Source organism: Lissotriton vulgaris, chromosome 3_2, assembly GCF_964263255.1.
Source record: "Lissotriton vulgaris chromosome 3_2, aLisVul1.2, whole genome shotgun sequence".
NCBI lineage: Eukaryota > Metazoa > Chordata > Amphibia > Caudata > Salamandridae > Lissotriton > Lissotriton vulgaris.
In genome coordinates this window covers 258,162,946-258,183,333 of record NC_141690.1, presented here as the reverse complement: position 1 = coordinate 258,183,333, position 20,388 = coordinate 258,162,946, and the positions used below count along the sequence as shown (strand labels likewise).

Below are 20,388 nucleotides of genomic sequence, written 5' to 3'. Positions count from 1 at the left end.
GCCAAGGACTGAACAAAAAAAGCTATTCAATTGAGATATAGCGTCATGGGGAAGAAAGTGGAATTACTAGACAAGAGAGCCAGGTAAGTACTAAGGGGCCACATGTACGACCAAATTCATTTTCGAGTCCTGAATTACGATTTTTTGCAACTTTAATTAGGAACTCACAAAATGTGATGCACAAAAATGGCTCAGACACATTTAGCGATTCCTAAAGGGTTCGCAATTGACCTACCTCATTAATATTGATGAGGTAGGTTGAAATTTGCCACCAATTGAGAATCGCAAAAAAACACAGGGATGGCATGTCTGTGTTTGCTTTTAAATAAATCATCTTTTCTTTTTTTTTAAATGCAGCTTGTTTTCCTTAAAGGAAAACGGGATGAGTTTCAAAAAGAAAAATGGAACGTTTCAGTATCATTTTTTAAGAATAAGAAGAAATATATAATAGCACCAGGACTATGACCTGACCCGTATCAGCTGCCATTCTGCGATCATAAACATTGAAACCAAAGCTGATTTAGTCCTGTGTCCGGGAAAGAAACCCACATGAGCTGGGTTTAGCAAGAAATGAGGCTCTAGATCTTCCTGTCCAATAAAGATCATAATGCAGGACTCCTATTTCCTGATTTTATGCGTTCTGTCAGCAACTGGATAACAAGACAGAGGTTATTCTGTTTAGAATCCCAGGATTCCTACTGGTCCCCATCATGGTGGCCAGAAGGATTGGGAACTCTACCTTCTCCAGTGAAGAAGGCACAAAACCTAGGAATTGTCAAGGACAACAAACGTACGTTTGGATGCCAAGTGAACTTCATCACATCATCTTCATTTTACATCCTGAGAACTATAAAAAATAATACTCCCGTTCTTACCCCCAAATACACAGAAAACGGTGGTAACTTCAATAATGCTCTCAAAGTTAGACTATTGGAATAGTCTTTATCTCAATATGCAACAGCAACATCTCAACAAACTCCAAACCGTGCAGAATGCGGCTGCACCAATGTTGCTAGACCTCCCAAAATATCAGTCAGTCTCCAGATTTCTTCATAAGCTTCATTGGCTCCCAGTCAGACAGAGAATTAAGTTCATGGCCTTATTATGTACAGCCTATAAAGCACTGCATGATTCTGGCCCAGCTTTACTGAAAAAGAGTTTCAGCTGGTACGAGCCACTATCATCACTGTCTTCAGAAGAGGTGTGATGCTTGCAGGCTTCTGTGAATTGGTGACAGTGCATAATGTGAGTGTTGCATTGTTAAGGCTTGTGAGGTTAGTGTTTTGAAAAAATACAACATTGTGTTTGCCTCAGTGAGTTACTGAAGTTGGGATGAAGGGTTCTTTACAAGAGCTGTGGTGGTGGAAAGATAAATCTCTGTGTGCCTCAGCAAGTTCCCTGTCTATTTACAGTACCACCTACCCTTTAACAAAATGCCACGATATCCATTCACTAATTACAGGAGCCCAAGAGGTGTGCCTGTGGTGATTCCTCAAGAGGAAAGCCCATAAACTAAGACAGCTTTTCACTAATTTTCATAACGATTAATTACATGTTTGGCATTATAAGCAAAGACGTTTCTTCTACTGTTGCACAGTTCGACAGTGGAGAAGACAAGGAAATCTGTGTTAATGATAGATCTATAACCAGAACTCAACTACATCACCACAGGATAGTTGGCTCTTTAAAGAAAAATCTTCCCACCTGCATGCAACAGTTATCAATTATCATCGTGTCAAAGTGGATCTTGGGGTAGAGCTCCGAAACGTCTTTGCAGCACTGCAGAAACAGACCATCTCCCAGCTTCCTGCAGAGGTAAAGAAACATATATTAGCTTGTGCGGTTACACAACACAGAAAGAAAACACAACCTTAGTCAAGTGTCCCTTGTTTATCTTAGGCATAAATTCATGCTTTCCACAAAGACGGGTGCAAAATCATGAGACCTCATGACAAAAGAGCAAACATCTGGTCTGGTACAGTCATGACTTTGTGTACAAATGAAAGAATTAAGGAAGCTAATTCACTTTGCTATTGAGAGACCATGCGTAGCTGCTGCAAACACAAAAAACACAGTGCAGATCCAGCTTTCTGCAGGAAATGAACTGCAGATTTGACATTACACCATCAATGAAATTTCTTGATAGCATCTGGCTTCCAAACAACAAAGGACCACCTTCTAAGTCCTATTTCCCAAGGCAAAATCATTCTGTGGAAAGTGTCTGCGCTCTCTTTTCTTTTCCAAATTTTTCTTTTTTAAGATTTTTAGAATTTGTAACATCAATCGTGTAATCACACTGTGGACAACTGAAAGTGTGAAATTTACGTAGCCTACCACGCAATTAAGTTCACTTCCTTGGGTTAGTAAATAATAGTAACAATTAGAGAAAGACGCCTGTCCAGAGAAGCATCACTCATTTTGCAATAGGTGAATGAGTGGTTCTGAACAAAGGTGCCGTCAAAAGACAGAGGTGTGAGGGAAAGGCGCGAGACACGGAGGATACATGGAGCAAAGAATAGGGCTGGGTGATCACAGATCATGAAAAATGATTGATTCAATAAATTGGGTTTGCCAAGTGGTCTTGCCCGATATCCTCAGGATCCAGAGTCTATGGATGTGGGAACAAAACCAAAATTAGGATTCATGTAATCTTGATTCTATCTGTAAGGAGATGGTAAGGGGGGAAAAAAAGAGTGCATATCTTGACGAAGATACCCAGCCTATTTTATGCTCAATAAATTAATCTCATGCATGACGCCTTGCCAAAGTTATTTGTTAGCCCCTTCCCAGGGGACACCACCAAAGACTATTTCCGGTAGCAGAGGACGCCCACATTTACAACTGGAAAAGAGGAGGACATCTGATGGACACCCGATGGGGCCAATGATGGAGAGCACAATGTGTATCTACTATGTTGAGTAGCACTCCTAGTTTCAATAAAGGCCACAATGACAGGTAGCTTTACCCAGAATTCCATATCTCTGTCCAGCGTGAGCCTAAATCAGGGCACAGCCATATGATGTGGATCCGGTCACATCGGGGGTCGTTACATTTCCAGAGATAGTCATGTTTGAGGCCTGCCCAGAGGATATTGGATGGGGTTCTATACCAACTATGCAGCTTTTTAAAGTACGTAAAAGTGCATCTCACCCACTGCATGCTGCAATCATGGACCTCCAGGAGGCAAAACTATTCTTGCTCTTTGAATTAGTGAGATACAAGAGCACTCGAGGATCTGTACATACTAGACACAATGAGGCTGGGGAACAACACAAGAATAGGAACAATATACAACTCTGTGTGGTCCTCATGTTTCTATATATGAGAGTACAGGCGGCGCTGTTCTCATAGCATCCAGCTCACATTATTAGCAACATGACATCTGGAGGTATTTCTACCACTGATCAATCCCAGAGCAACATTCCATGTGGACTGCACTGAATGGTAAGATGGATACTCCAAGGACCCTTTCTCTCTCTCTTTAAAGTGACCCATCACTACTCAACAGGACAGTGTCCGGTGTAGCTCATCAGTATGACAGGCATTGCCAAATACAGATGAAAGAAGCAAGGCACAAAGGATCTGTTCTATGGAAAGCTTTAGAACCTTCCTCAAAGCCCGGACCAGCTTTCCGACATTTGAAAAGATACTAAAGAAAACGCTTTTCAAAGAAATCCTTGACCAGGGAAGCCATCTTAAATCATGTACTGGACACTGGTGAGAACGAGTTTCCCAGCTACATGATGGTTTCAATGAAAATAGGGATGTTTGGTATCGAACATATCGTCTTGATAAACCCACACTGATGCCAGTGTTGAATTTATCAAAGTATGCACTCAGAAGGCATCTTTGAAGTGCCCGCTGAAAACCTACAGCCTCTGGTGTGCTTGCGGACTTGATTCTGCCAACCTGCAACTCGGGACACATTTCTGACCTACAAGGGTGAGGGCCATTTGCTCTCTGTCTGGGAAGAGGGTGTAAACCCCATCCCACAGGATGACCTGCTGATTAGCCTCCTTGGGCTGGCAAGCTTCAAAGGAGTCGCCGCATTTGGAATGTAAATCTAGCTCTCCTCACAAGAGCCACTCCCCCCTTTCCAGAGCCCCCTTGACACCTAGACAGGCAAAAAAATTGGCTAGTCAGGTAGTCGTGCCAACCCCAGGTTAGTTCCACCTCTAAGATTTTCCACAGGGTGGTTGTTCGCAACAAAGGGCAAACTAAAGTGGCTTGGAAGCTGTTGCACCAAAGGAGGGGTGTGGAGGGACTGACGTCTGTGGCGACCTACAAATTGTCACCAGATCCATGTCTCTGGTCTTGAAAGGACCGGGGTGACTACAGTGGGGGCTGGAGAGACTGGCACTGCCGTACGCCAACCCTCACCAACGACCCCGCCACCGCCAGAGCTAGCCTCCAGGAAGGAATGAAAGACGTCGCGGAATGGATGAAGCTCAGCCGTCTGAAGCTGAACTCAGACAAGACGGAAGTCCTCATCCTGGGACCATCCCCTTCTGCCTGAGATGACTCCTGGTGGCCCCCTGCCCTGGGAACCGCACCCAAGCCAACGGACCATGCACGCAACCTGGGCTTCATCCTGGACTCCTCGCTCACAATGACCAAACAAGTCAACGCCGTCTCGTCATCCTGCTTCAACACCATGCGCATACTCCGAAAGATCTTCCGATGGATCCCCACCGAAACCAGGAAGACGGTCACCGAGGCCCTCGTCACCAGCCGACTGGACTACGGGAACACCCTCTACGCTAGAACCACAGCCAAACTACAGAAAAGACTCCAGCACATACAGGAGACTTCTGCAATACTCATCCTGGACATCCCTCGTCACAGCCACATCTCTGCCCATCTGAAAGACCTGCACTGGCTCCCGGTCGGCAATAGGATCACGTTCAGACTCCTCACCCACGCACACAAGGCTCTCCACGACACGAGCCCGAGATACCTCAACAGCCGCCTCACATTCTACACACCCACCCGCCAGCTCCATTCCGCCAGCCTCGCCCTCGCCGCCGTCCCACGAATTCGCAAAACCACCGCCGGAGGAAGATCCTTCTCCTACCTGGCGGCCAAGACATGGAACTCCTTACCCACCCACCTACGGATGGCCCAAGACCATCTCTCCTTCAGGAAACAACTCAAGACCTGGCTGTTCGAGCAGTAGCGACCCCTCCTCCCCCCTCCCAGCGCCTTGAGACCCTAGCGGGTTAGTAGCGCGCTTTACAAATTTGCTTGATTGATTGATTTGGTGTGGCCTTGGAATGTTCCAACCTGGTCAGAAAACTCTTTGGTATGGGCCGTATGGCCCAGGGAGCGTGTTGTGTCCCTACTCTTCTCAAAATGTTCTACGGCAGAATCAGCTTTCTCACTGAATAGGCATAAATGTAGGTCTCCCAAGAAACCTGTGGATCAATCTACGCATGGCGATGGAGCACCACACTGGTACTGGCCTCTTGCCCCAGACTATCAGTAGTATCCAGGCCTTCAAGAATCATGTAAGTGGTTGCATCCTGACCTTCTTGAATGGTTTGAGACAAAAACTTCTTCCGGGACCCCCGGCACGATCTTGGTGGCCATATTTCTGAGGGCATGCATGTACCGGCCTAATACGCTAACAACATTTATCAATTTCAATGCTAGGCAAGCCAAGGAGAACATTTGTTTTCCAAATGCCTGAATCCACTTTGACTCGCTTTCTTGGGGGGAGGTGGGTATGGGCGAGTCATAGGGAATGAATTGCGGTTCACCTTGCAGAGGGAAGCCATGCAGAGGTCACCAGCATATTCAACAGCAGGCAAGAACAGGGTTTAGACCAAATGCCCATCAAAGTGTCAGTGACAGCTTCATTGAGCGGAAGCAAGGGCTCAGATGAGGCCGGCTCAGGTTGCAAAACATCTGTAAGGCTATTCGTGTTTACTTCAACAGAAGGAGGTTCAGGACCTAAGCAGCTTGTTGAATTACCAAAGCAAAGGAACCACTCTCTTCCGTTGGGGATCCAAGAGGTGAAATTAACCCTGTATCAGGGGAAGTACTAAGCCCACTGGCCTTCTAAATTGTCACCATCATAATGAGGGGTAAACTATCCTTAAATCCACCAATATCATCATGTGGTGGAAAGCCCAGGTCAGAGTCGAAGCCCAAAAAATACAATGGCCTCCATGGTAATCGAAGCACAGGATCATACTCAGGTGGTATGGAAACCAACTGCGTTTTAGAAGGTTCAAAGCGCAATTTTGGTTGGAGTCGGCATCCAATTTCCTCTGGCGCTGGCAGGATCTGTACTCCTTTTGATGAGGAAGGTACCAACGCAGGTTTTGGAGCAGGTGTGATAGTCTGCACCAGAGTCGGTGCGAAACCTGAAACCCCAGGGATTCAGACAGCACAGAGAATGGATCCTCCAATGATAATCATACTGGAGGCCCCTGGAGATCCTTGGGCACAAAGGCATGACAAAGTGAGAGGGCCAAAGACACGCAGCATGGCCTCTTTAAAGGTATCAATCTGCTGCAGCATTGGGGATGGCCCAGGGAACTTGAGGCGCATCGGGATCAACTGCAGAATCAGCTCCTCAATCGGGGATCATGAGTAAGATCGAAAGGCACTATGAGGCCCTTGCAACATCTCCTTAGATAGAGAGTGGCGGGATGGGTGGGCCCGAGTCCTGCTTCACTTTTTTATGTTTCGGCTTGGCCATCGGCTTTCAAGAGGACTTCGACCATGAAGACACAGCAGGCCACATCCTGTTAGCTCTTCGCAAGTAACTAGACACTGTTAGCATTTCAGAATTCCAATATCTAGACACAGAGTACACATTTTCTATGCTAAAGTTTAAGAAATCATTGGGCCTATCAAAGAAACAAGCAAGTACCATCACACTCTATTTCAGCTGATCTATGGTTACTGTGTCAGTGGACTGCATGATCGAACTGTAAAGAACACCACATTGTTGTTAACTTCCTGGATGCTTTATATTTCTATCCCCAGTTCTAAGACATGAAGCAGGTTTTTTTCACAGACTCTCCTGTAAGCAGATGAGTGGTCGGGCTAATGGAGAGTGAAGTGTGAGAAGCAGAGGGCTGAATCGGTATGGCGGGCAGTAGAATTATCACCTTGCAAACCAAGAATGAGGAGAACTGTAAACTGGATGAGACAACGGGTTGGTATGGGTTGTTAACAAAACTGTACAGACGCTTTTGGATTCAACGTTTTCATATTGCTTGCCAAACAAAAGATTAAGCCTTAGGATTTTCAAGTCTAGGAATCCAAAAATGTCAGATTTTGATACATTTTATTTGATGCTGCTGTTATATTACAATGCCTTTTGCAGTTCCAAAACCACCTTGAAGAGGTGCAAGTGTCAAGATATACACTGCCTCGCATATTGATTGCCGAAACACATTAAGATCGCAAGCGAAATCGGAGATGCTCCACTGAGAATGCCAACAACAACACACCATTGTAAAACCAAGAACAGAATACTGCTGGTTAAACGGTGAAAGAAAACGAAACTCAATCGCTACCTAAAGCAAAGCATATTTGAAAACATTCTGAGAACATGTGATGACAATCACAACTTTAATACAGGACCCAAAGTGCTATAGTCCAACATTCTTTTAAAAAACACATGTGCTGATCACACAACCTTCGCCAGGGGAAAGGAATAATACCAGGTGTGTAAGGCTTTTCTACAGAACGGCTTTTGGAGAAAGAATGCTAAATATTTGTGGCCTGTGAACAACTTGCCAAGCAGAACACCTGTTTTAGTGTCTTTATTGGAGTCCAAGCTTTCTTGTAAGCCAGTATGGAAACTCTGCATTCTTTTTTTTAAAATTTTTTGAAAACCTTTATTGTGCAAGTAAAAGCGTACAAATACGGGCCTACAACCAATCAGGCCGGCCACAACACAATATAGGCGCACGAAATCAGAATTGAAATTCTCCAGCAGTTGCTAAGCAGTATATGAACAATCATTCACAGTAAGGGACCAGACACAACCGCTAGGAGCAGGATAAGAGAAGGTTAATTTTATGATATAATAGGAAGTATAGCAGGATCAATTGCAACTGTTGACATCTGAATTCCTATGGCGGGCAGTTGGTAACGCGGCAGTACAAAGGAGCAGTGAGAATCAGAAGTAATGGCAACAATTGGCAGAGGCAACGCATAGTTTCCCCGTTACGAATCAGTACCCACCGCTGCCCACCGTCCACCCGTCACCACTTGAATATGTGCTGGTACAAATCAAAGAAGTCAGAGCAGCAATACAAAGATAGCCATCCACTATACTAACCCAAAGAAAGGGGAAAAAAGAAGAAGGATAAACGAAGGGATGGGAAAAACAAAAAAGAAAGAACGCAGCGCCACAGTATGCGCCCCACGGTGAGTAGAGCACACAATACTAGAGACCCACAGTCAGGAACGAGGCAAGTAAGACGTGTAAGAGTGCTGTCATTAACATTAACGCGAAGAAGTCATGTCCTACACTGCCAGCCAACACCCCATGGGGTACGCACGCATACACAGCGTCTCGATAAAGTGATACAAAAGAGCCATAGAACTAGGAAAAAACGAACAATATAAAGACCCCACCCCGCCCACACCACCCTGCACCCCTGCAGAAGGCTACGGCCCACCCCCCCGGCAGCGTGCCTGCCGCCCTAAGTAGAACCGGAAATACAGAAGAATCAGAAAGTAAGAAAAGAACACTACAGACAAAAAGAGGAAGTAAAGGGAAAAGAAAAAAACAGTGGGAGAGGAGATATGCAGTCGAACATTCAGCTCCCACCCCCCGCCTTAGCACAATTCGAAATCACTTCGAAACAAAATCGACACAGACTCAAACATCAGGAACATGAAAAGGAATTGGTCATACAGTTTCAGCTGCGAGCAGTCCTCATCTCCATACATTAATTAGCAGTCCGCCGAGTCAAGCCTATCTCACCCCTGTCCTCTCCTGATCACTACTTTAGTACAGAATAAAGGAGAATACAGCAAGCAGTTAGACATGGAGTGTACATAGGATCGAAACAAGGCAGGCCAAGGATGCAAATCAGGGGGTCCCAGTCTCAAGCAGCAATGCAAACTATGGCGGCACCGGCCCAAACTGACGAAGAGCCACGTCAGGAGCAGCAAACAGCGTAGGTGCAGTCCCGCCGACCAAAGGGGGGAAGGCCCAGCGGAGTCTCGCCGGGTCCCGCCAATGGCAATCTTGGTGCAGAAAGATGGGCCGCCAAGACATTAGGGGTAGCCGGCGCCACCGTCTCATGGACGCCACCCGCCGAGTCCGGGCGAGGGGCTTCATGATGGCCGGACAGGACAACAAAGGGGGGGACAAGCCTCCTGTACGGTCAACCCCCATCCGAGGCAGGCCGCGCCCCGCAACTGAGCCCCCGGGCCACCAGACCGGGCCCGGTCAGTTGCCACCGGTTCAACCGCACAATGGCCTCTTCAGCCGACTCCCTCCTCCACCGGGGGTTGGCGTCAATACCCCGCTCCGGCCGACCGTCGCAGGCGGGACCCCGGCCTGCACGCCACGGAGGCTCCAGAATAAACAAGGGCACAGCTCGAGATCCGCGGCACCCAGGAGCTCCCGGGACAAACGGTGAGTGCAAGCAGCCTTTCACTTTTCCATATTTCGTCGAGTGCGTCTCCTCGGGGCAGGATGAAGTACAGGATTTACGATTCAGGCAGGAAGGTTGACGGAGCCGAGCTACAGTGCGGCCATCACGGTCGCGAGCTTGGCTCCTCCCCCGAAACTCTGCATTCTTAATTAAACAAACATGTCACCCAAGAATGGAGACTAGAAGCGGATATTTGGAGTGCAGCTGATGCTACTTACCCCTCTGGGGTAAATACAGACAGAAGAAAGCAGCTGAGTCACACATCAAGTGACAGGGATACCCTGCCATGCTGCCTTGAACAATGGTAATCCTCCAAAGGCCACAAAGTACAGCTGGAAACAGATTCTTTGTACAGAACTCTACAATTAATTTATGACTTTGGTGCTACTTAGAACCTCAACAATGTTCTGAGCCTTGGATCCCTTCATTGCATTACATGCTACAACGCTCCCCCCCTGTGGAGCGCCATATCATTCTTTCAATTCATTGCATCCCCACCACGCTTTGCTTTCCTTTGCTTACATGATGTTGGCTTTGTGCACCGCTGTGACCTTGGAACGGCCTTTCTTTGTGGCGAAGTCAAAGGCGAACTTAGCAATCCGGTTGGACTTCTCTCTGGTGATGATTTTCAAACATTCAATGACACCGTCTGCGCTCTGCATGGGGCGAAAGAGGGGGAAATGAATATTTCTCTCACTTATCAACTTATCAACTTATTGAGACAACCCCAGAACATAACTAACCACAGAATGCTGAAATTACCACATGCCATGCAATACAGACAAATGACAGGTATATCAGTCGTTAACACAAGCTGCCTTCTTAATGTCTCTGAGTAAGTGACCTTGCTCTTAAATCCGATACTAGAGCCTCAAAGCTACTGTACAGGTTTCACCTTTCCAAGGCATCCCTTATCAAACCCCATTCATTTTTTTATTTTTTTTTATTGTATTTTGCCCATGTTGGTCTTTTTCCTAATTATTATAACATCAGCTTGCATCTGGCTAGTGTATAACCAGCTACCTAATGATAGATAACCGTGTTGACATTACGTATGCTGGTTGGGAGTCAATAATCTAAGAGGACTTCCAGAAATCAATAGCGCGTCTGCCGGTAAGCGTCTTACCCACTTTTTAACTGAACCCAATAAAGGCTCCAAGCCTACTTTAATATTTCTCATCTTTCCTTATGGGATTTTTAAATTGTTAGCTGAGGATACCTGTGTGCGCCTGCTGTCTTGCCTGTGAACATATCTTGGCCACTCCTGAGTCTCTCATCGAGTCTTATGTTAAGGCCACAAGCCCTTCAGTTGCACAATCATAAAGTTTGCTTCCTCTAGCTTTTACTCGAGTAACTCATAAGAATGGCTGCTTACGCACTCTGTTTCCTTTTGTCGTCACATGACAGACAGTTAAATCTTTAGACATTTTATCAAAAAGTCTAATCTTTCATAATCTACACCAAAGCGAGATTATGAACCAATCACTGCAGCTCTCACCTTTTAACCCAACCTCATTCCCTCACTGCTAGCATTTTTGAATCACAATGTTTAGAGTCTTCACCTGGAATATTCCATGCTAAGGTACTAGAAATCATTGGTCCTATTAGAGAAAGAAGCAAGTACTACCACAATCTATTTTGCGTGCCATGGAGCTAGGAAAAAAGTTACAGGGTCGAACACTCTTTTTCCTGCTCCAGTCTTATCATGTTACCAAGAAATCTATCCAAATGAGACACAATCCCGAGATCACACTATTGTAAGTTGCTTTTCAAAACACAGCCATCCATCATGCATTGCTCACACCGATTTCTGTGCCTTGAGTGTATTTTCTCCCAGTTGGTTGCAATCATCCTTAAGTTCCCCCTTCCATAATACTTCTGAATACTTTACGGTTATAATGTTTTGTTAATGAAATTTAAAAGGAAATGTAATGTAATGTAATGTAATGATGTCTTGTAAAGCGCAAGAATCACCCCACATGGGGTATCTACGCGCTGTAGACTGCTGGGGAACCCGTCCTGGCTTTCCCTGTGAGATGGTCCCTACTGGGTATCTCCAAGGTGAAACCAGGCATCCCCGGCATAAATAAGAAACACAAATACATCCTAAAACACACAGTTCATGCACTGGCCATGAAACAAGAGAAACAGGTTAAAGGAATATTCCCACTGTTGTTTAGCAGCTGGAAGTAACATTTTTCCCCAAGATACAGATGTCCTTATTTAAGTCTTTCCTAGATTCTTGTTATTTGGCACTCAAATAGCACTAACAGGCATAATACTTTTACACTCCAAGATATTTTACAAACTCACATGTCTATAGTAATTTATTTAAACCTTCTCATCCCCAACGCCCATGAACTCTCTAAGCATTCTTTAATTTTTCACGAAATTTCCTCCCATCTTCACAACCTTCAATTGCACAAATACGTTTTCCCTGTTGAAACTGTAGTGTGCCTGAGGTCTGTTAGCTATTGACAAGGCCACCATCTTTCAAACTCTGGTAGCTGTACCCACAAGTGCCCCAGGACTCTGGGTGACAGATTTAGACACCTCCTGTGGGGTCAGGTAAGGTAACCTTCTCCCAACTTCAGAAACTCCAAATCAGCCTCTGCAAGTAGCCCCTACACTCTAGGAAGCAGTCAACCATTGACGAATCAGTGAGAATTTCATCCTACTCACTCGGAGTCCCTGATGCTAAACTTGCCTCCTCTTGTGACCCTGCATCCAGCTGGAGCACTAAACATATTTCTCATCAGTATCCATTTCATGAATTTCAGGTCTTTGTTCACTATTAGGAAGATGCTGGCCCCATATCCAAAACCAGAAGCGTCATTTAAAAAGCCATATTGACTAAGCATGGGCGGAGTTCCGCGCTACCTGCAGTTTCGCGTTACGCAGAGTCTTGCAAGCGACAAAGTGCATTACATTGCACTGTTTGTGCTGAAAATAAGTGCTGGGTGATTGTCCTGAGCTGTAAAAGTGCGAATGCAAAAAGAAAAATTGATGGACAGAATGCAGAACAATGTCATACATTCACCTCAATACAGACATCTGGGCCTAAATCTATCGTTTTTTGCTCACCATGCCTTTCCAGTTTGGACCCAGCCATATGCAAATCAGTCTTGACCCTGCGTCCAATGGGAACAGTCCAGCCCGAACTGCCAGGCCAAATCCTCCTTGGACTGCAACCAAGCATCCTAGGACCAGTTTCGGGGTTTCACCCCTCATCAGCCAGGATAGCTTGACTCCAGTGGTGTGGAGAACACGGGACCCATGTCTGGACATACCTGTCCCACTCGGAGTGACAAATGCAAAAAGAACAATTGATAGATGGAATGCAGAATAATGTCATACCAAGAAGTGGTCTACACAGAAGGCAGCAGGACTTTATCATCTATGCACTCAGGATGTGGAACAACAACCCTGTATCCAAGAGGGGCCCCAACACTGCCCCAATTTAGGAAGAGTTGAAGAAGCACTAAAGAACACAACAACACAGTGCTTTAACAGTCCACTAACCAGCCTTCTTCTATCACTAGTTGACCACATGCTTGTCTTTGACCCCCGTATAAAACTGTGCTGCCTTTTCGCCAGATATGCACTATAGAAATACCACATACATAAATGCATTGCGTCTCTTCACAAGAAAAGAAAGTTACAATAATGAGGAACAGTTATGTTTGAGGTGCAGACCACCATTTCCATAGCTGAAGGAAGCCTTCAAAAAGAAGAGCTTAGTCAGTGCTCGATATCATTTTATTTCACCAATTACTAACCTGGCACAGGGACTCTCCTCAATGTTGTTATCGTAACACAGCTCATTGGGCAGAACAATTGGCACATGTCAAGGAGGAAGCCGAAGGGACAGACTCCAAGACCCAACATTACTGAACTCTATTGCCATTCCTCTAAATATGCTTCAAACCTGGCCTTCAAGATTGAATGGTCTTTCCTTGTTTAGATGGTTGCTTCCAAAGCCACAACTCTTAGATATTTCAGACCAGTGGCCCAACTCAGGAAAGAGGTACAAGCCTTCTGCAATATTTGCTTGAATCATAACCTGCGCTCGAGAAGAAAAGAACCACTGAAAAGGATGCAGAGCTGAAGGAAGGAGAACCGGATGCTTATTACAGTGGTTTTCTCCTTCTTACTAGTCATGTCAATAACCTCCTAAATCTGGGGACAGATTAAGGCAGTTACCCTCTGCACACTGGACAGACTCATGGATTTTAATTGTGATGCAATCCTTACAGATTATTACTCTATTGAATTACAGTTTTCTAGTGCCTCTAATGGTACCTGATGGATCCATGTTATTTTGTAAATGCAATTTACAGTAAAACTTGAATAGAATGAAAATATAATGAAGATTATTCTTGAAGAAATCTCTGCACATTAATAGCAGAAAATTACAAAACAAAAACAACAAAGTAACCAAATGCTATAAAGCTGAAATATAATTAAAAAGTATTTACATGTTTAAAACAAGAGGATCCACCCTTCTACCACTATTTTTCAGCAGCACCTTTTCCCTGTTTTCCGGCTGTACCACTTGGTAATTTCTATTTTTTTACAAAATGAATGTATATGCCAGTTATTGGGTACAAGCCTTTTCTCTTACTTGCTCTGCTACTCACTCACTTCCCACCTGTTCTTGCGTATGCAGCTGCTTTGCCAAGTTATGGCATCTGCTAAGCACCACCTTATTTACAATTTCTGTGGCCCCATCTGCATGTTGTTTTTCACTCTATCCTGCTGCAGTAAAATTATTTAAAACTCAGATTTAATTTTGTGTGAGTAATCCATTTTGACTTCTGTTTTAAAAAGAAATGGCTTTAAATGTGTTTTTACAATAAATCCCACATTTTAATTTTTTTGTACTGATAGTAGCTTAAATGTAGATTTAGCAAAAGTATTTCTTGAGAAGGATAGAGATATTGAAGGTTATAAAACATCTGCATTTAATGTTCATGTTTTTACTTCTATGGATATGTACTTCTCGTCAAGATTCTTACAATGTGGATATTTAATTATAGAACTGCATTGTAAATGTTATGTTAACAGGAATCTCTTCCTGGAAAGTCCGGCCTACCTCATGCTCCAGGGAGCTGTACTCTCCCTCGGTCTGCTCGCGGATGATCACAAGGTCCAGGTTGTTGTGCCTGGTTTTATAACCGGGTAAGCTGTTCACATGCACTACATTGGCAAAGAGGTCCAGCTTGCGTCTGGGAAAGGAAACAATGCTGTTAATATTCTATTCAGGTGTCTCCAAATAAACGTCGATTCTCAACAGGTGTCAGAAGTCACATATAGTTCCAAAGATTTAGCAAAGCAAGGAGCCACATACCGCAGTTTCATTTCATAGGAGGTCAGCTCACCCTTGTTCTCCATGGGAGTATTAATTTTCCCTGAAAAGTTAGACATCAAGAAGGTCAGCTCTAGGTTTCCCCAAACACAGCCACAACAACTACAAGACCTTCCAGTGTTAGAGGAGAAACAGGAGAGGGAGAGAGAGGCAAAGAAGAGGCAGAAGGAAAGTGATATAAGAAATACACCGCCAATGTTGAACATTAATATTGCTGACGGGCTTGATATCTACTTGAGCATGAAACAGAGTTTCTGTTTCCAAAGATTTAACAAACTATGCTGGTCGATGACCAATCGTTGTTGGCTGTCTATTTTATATGAGGTGTTAACATACAAAGTGAGCTTCTGCTCTGCACCGGGCGAACAATATTACAATACATTTGTGCAGCGATAAAAGTATTTTAAAGGCCCAGGTGGTGGTGGCACTATTCTTCCCTTGTGCAGAATTTCCTGGCCTCCCCTGTTAATACCCCAGTGAATCCCACTCTACAGAAGTGTTCCAAATAATGATAAGACGATCAACAGCAGGGCCTTGACTCCAATTAGGAGTCATACCACAAGTGTGTCCTCTCTCCCAAGCTCGCTTTCATTAAGGAATAAACTCAATGTACTAGAAAACAGGGGATACATTTTAAAGACTCATTTTAAAATCAAAATCTTAACCTAGTGCACACAATATGAACTGTAACTACAAGGATGATAAATAGAATGGTAGCTGCAATGTTTACCAAAAGCGAAAACAACAAGAAAAGTCCCAACACATTTACTGGATGGTTTTCTTTTAGTAATCCTACCTCCATTCTTCTATTTCTATTTATTAAACTAATCTAGCACAAAAGAGTAAATAAAGTCTAATTTAAGTGTCAGAGATGTTCACAACAGCATACCTGTTGAATAATAAGGCGTATGCTCAATTTAAAAACAGCGCCAGCTATTCTCGCCTTGTGCTCCCAGCTGGCTGACAATCACAGCAAGTAAAGGAGCCTTTAGCTAAAGGTGGGTGATGGGATTAAGAGTGGCCCGTCTCATCCGTTGTCGCCTGGCACGAAGGTTCCTCTCTAACCCTTTACACCCTATGCCTGGCTTTTATAACATTATTTAGATGTTGTTGAATATTTTAGGATAACATAATCAACAGAAAGCAGCCTAATGCCCTTGTTCTGTGAATAAGGCAATAAGCCAAACACACAGTTATCAGCTTTATATGAAACGTTTGCCATAACTCACTAATACTTATTTAGAACAGAATAGTCAGCAGAGACTAAATACTGTGAATACATTCAAGCAGACTTAGTCAGCAACTTGCAAGGAAATAATAACATTAAAATAAACATGCATTCTATATCAGCCACACGTTCACTCCTAAATGATTAACATGCGTCTCCTAAAATGGGAATACCTACAAGAGAAAAGACATGATAATTATAACATGCTTTGTGGGTTCACATGAGTAACATGCTATGCAGAGTATGTGAAATGGTGAAAAGTGTCTGAGGAAGATAGGGCAAGAGCCTGCATAGATGATGGTTCCCCACCAGGTAGTATACTTTTGTGCGAGATTCAAACGTACACATATGTCCATAGACCCCGCATAGGACTGTCCTCCCATACCCGTTTGGTCTCTGAAAAGCATAGCCCACGTAATGTTTCCGTCTGTATTCACATACATCCCGACTCAATCAGCTTTGTGGGGGAGGGATGATCTGTGCCATGTTTGTATTGTTTTGCCTGCAAGTTGTGCAGGGGTTACAGTTTCCCATGTATGCATCGGTACCTTTGATATATCTGGTGTTCAGTATGTATACAGTGGGCCACAGCGCTTTATGTACCTTGAAAATGTAATCATTTATTTATTTATTTTAAATGTACACATATGTAATGGTATGGCATCCTTAACAGTTATGGAGAAGGGCATTTCTTATTTTAATTTGAAATGAATGTCATCCAGTTTAGAAATTAAAAAATCCCATCTTTAATAGCTCTGCCCTTGTCTCATAAAGATGCATGTTGGTTACTTCTTAGCATAGATCTCTGAAATGGTGGCGCTTGCCAGCAGATTTCCCTAAAGGAACATTATGGAATCAACAGAATCTGCATTTCAGTGGCTTCGAGAAACCTTGCTGAACCGGATATGAATATTTGCTAAGTGTGGTAAATGGGGCATTCTAGAAAATAGCAAGTGTAAATTGGCTTTCCATGCTACCAAGTCTGCACAAAGGTATTGTAATATTGTGCCATAAAAGGCACTATTTATCATGGTACACCAATAAACCATGGAGACACAGCACATCCCCCTGGAAAGTGAGCTTTAAGTCATATTGTATGTTGTCCAATGTTACTAGAAAGTGACAATCAACATGAACATGTTTCATCAAAATGTTCTAGAAGGTGGAGAACTCCTAGTAAAGGGATTTTAATATGTTTCAGGAATAATGAGCCTTAAATATGCCATTCACCATTCACCAATAGGGTGCACCTTTACTAAACTTAGAGGGGAGTTTGTGTGACGCTTTGCAATTTAGCGTAGTGCACGCAGGTCTTTGCGTTGGTGAGTAAACTGGAGCTATCTTTTGCACTTTATCATGTGAGCACCTGTGCAACGCTTTCCCACGTGAAGGAATTAACAGGCTCTTAGTAGGGAAATGTCCCAGGCCTCCTGGTTAACCTGCAATAATACACCAAAATCTTTGTACCAAAGTTACTGATCTAATGTGTTGCAAAATAGCGCTATTTATCACTACTTTAACAAACATCTAAAAGGGTAATTCACCAACTCCTTTCCAGGGTGCGCTTGTAATCCTTTCAATTCTAATCTGTTTACTGGCACAGAGAATATTTATTTTTCAATTATTCCTCGAGAAGAACCAACCAACTATGGTTGTCAGGTCTTTAAATATAATCAGATTTTGATTACTGCTGCTGGAAATAAATGAGCTAGAATGAACCACGTGCCAGTAAAAATCCCCACAAAATACTGTTGATTACTACATATTTACGTGCATTACCTACGTGCAATGTGCCCATTACTGAAGGAACTCGCCTTTCAATCCTTCGACTAGCATTCTGATGCAGATATGCTCTCTTAAGGTTCGCATGTTGCGCACCATTTGAACTGGGACACAAAAGGTTGGCAATACCGCTCTTAACCTAACCAGAAGTGTCACTCCCTGTTATATCAAATTATGTCCCTTACTATTTGCAGCCCATGCCTCTCAGCTCTTCTACAGTTCTCTGAAGCTGTGAATAATAAGTGGCAATCACTGACTACTCACCTTGTTGCAAACTTAGATGTGTATTACTGATAGTGAAATGGTAATACACCACTATTTCTTAAGTGCTCTGCTACTGGTTGATACAGACACACAATAGAAAAAACGTATTTGATGTGGGCTACATTAATATTATATTTGAGAATGAAATGAGTAAAGGAATACCTCCAACTAGCTCAATTACTTTAGTTCGTATTGGATAACCCTATGCTCGCATGTACAGTAGGGGACATATAAACTTGTTGTATAGCACTTTAGGACCCTAGTGTAATTTTCCCGATTCATACCCTTGTATAGGTATAAATCACCCTATCCTTATATAGGCATAGAAATCATAACCATATTTAGACATAGCTCATGAAGTACAAATACGGCAGGGCTACTTCCACTAGTTCCGAAAATCCATAACGATTTCTTGGAAAACTCGCCTTCAGCAGTCAGGGACTTCCCCGTGCTTGAAAATTGATTTATCCAAGAACTCATAGAGTTTTCAAAGAACTGAGACTCTTTGATGACGTTATTATGTCCAACCATACGTCAAACTCGGCACCTTCAAGGTATAAACATGCCCACACTTGCCATAGCAAACACATGGTGCTTTGGAGCAGTTCGACTATCTACGTGCCCAATGCATCTCGCTGCAGCAAGTGCCGAAGGAAGCCGACCCTCCAGCAGACGCACTGAGAGAGACGCTGTCTTTTTCTCTTGACGCAAAATCCAGCTCCAGTGTTTCCAAGCTACCCTTGTGGGTTGTTGGGAAATCGAGTCCTGAGAGAGAGATACCAGACCTCCTTCATTCTAAACCAAGGTACGTAGCTGATTAGACCCTTAGAGAAATCTTGGATAGATTCTTGCAAAAGAATACTAAACCTATGCTACAACTCACTTACTTCTTCCCTTGTACTAGACCTAGGTTAGGTACATCGGGGTAGGTGTATTTTAGAAGCACCAGTTGAATACTTTTAGTGCTTATTTATTTAATGTATGTATTCTATGTATCTTATGCTTAGAAACCATACCATGCTTTTACAGTATTATTTTATCATACTCTTCTTGCTGTAAGCATTATACTTTACAGCCAGTATTACGATTGTAGCAGTTCATTTCTTCTGCATGAGAAAGAAGACTGTTCAATAAATACTTTTATTGGAAACGCCCGTCTCTCTATTTCTCTGCACCTCTGGTGAAACGAAGCATGCACGATTGACTGAGTGAAATAGCTATCTATTTTTCCCACGACTCTAAAGATACGTTTTATCTTGGGATACAAAGGTGTCCCGTTTTATGCGGTTGTCAGAAACGAATCCCTTCTTGTTTATTCGAGAAAGTTTCTAGTGACCTCTGAGCTAGCTGGCACTCACAATTAAGTCTAATATATTCGATAGAGACCTAGTAGACATAAGTCCTACGTCAATTCTATAGGATATATTATTCCAATGCGCAGAGCCTCATGGGAATATAGGAACTACACTACAAACTACAATCGCTGTTTTAAGAGGTTTCCATAAATATGTGTCCTAGGAACTATTGTTCTGTCGTTATTGCTCTATGGAGGGCATTCACAGAAGATCTGTTTGTTCCAAAATACGATGCACAGTATGCAAGACATGTATTTTTAGGTTTAGGTAATTTACCCGGAAGTTGAATTTATAAAGCTCAACAACGTGCACAATAAAGTTTTTATTAAATTATAAATCAGGAGTAAACTCTAGAGAAAACTGTCTTGGGTTGAATATTTTGGAGTAGATTCTGAAATCCCTGCTCTATTGTCTGGGTCAGATTTGTGCACCAGTGTCTGCTACTTTACATAGATGGACAGGTAGGTAGTGGGAAGTGAAGCGTAGGCTGCTGCCCTCCCGCGACGAGGAGACTAGTAAAGGAGAGGTAATGTTTTTGGTACAGCTATGCATGCAGCTATGCAAAGGCGCATCTTGCACAAGGAGGGAGAGAGCAGAAATGGCGGAGATTTGCACCTTTGGACAAAACAATGATAGCACAATAATGTTGGCTGCCAATAAGCAGTGACTGATTAGCTGACGGTGCATGAGTCAAAGGTGGCACTTTTATCGTGAGGGTCCAGTTGGTGGTGGCAATGCATGGTACAGTCTACTGCATTG

The 20,388-nt window shown here is 43.5% G+C and overlaps 1 protein-coding gene across 2 annotated transcripts in view; it reads right to left on the bottom strand.

Annotated features, from left to right (window-relative positions):
- Nucleotides 1-20,388, bottom strand: part of IDH3B (isocitrate dehydrogenase (NAD(+)) 3 non-catalytic subunit beta) — a 163,148-nt gene that overhangs the window by 92,445 nt on the left and 50,315 nt on the right. For both annotated transcript variants that reach the window (XM_086964317.1, XM_086964316.1), the window contains exons 5-8: nucleotides 14,983-15,043; nucleotides 14,728-14,860; nucleotides 10,155-10,288; nucleotides 1,705-1,807 (exon numbers count right to left, since the gene is read on the bottom strand). In XM_086964317.1, the coding sequence (XP_086820443.1) occupies nucleotides 1,705-1,807; nucleotides 10,155-10,288; nucleotides 14,728-14,860; nucleotides 14,983-15,043 (431 nt within the window). The remainder of the gene's footprint in view (nucleotides 1-1,704; nucleotides 1,808-10,154; nucleotides 10,289-14,727; nucleotides 14,861-14,982; nucleotides 15,044-20,388) is intronic.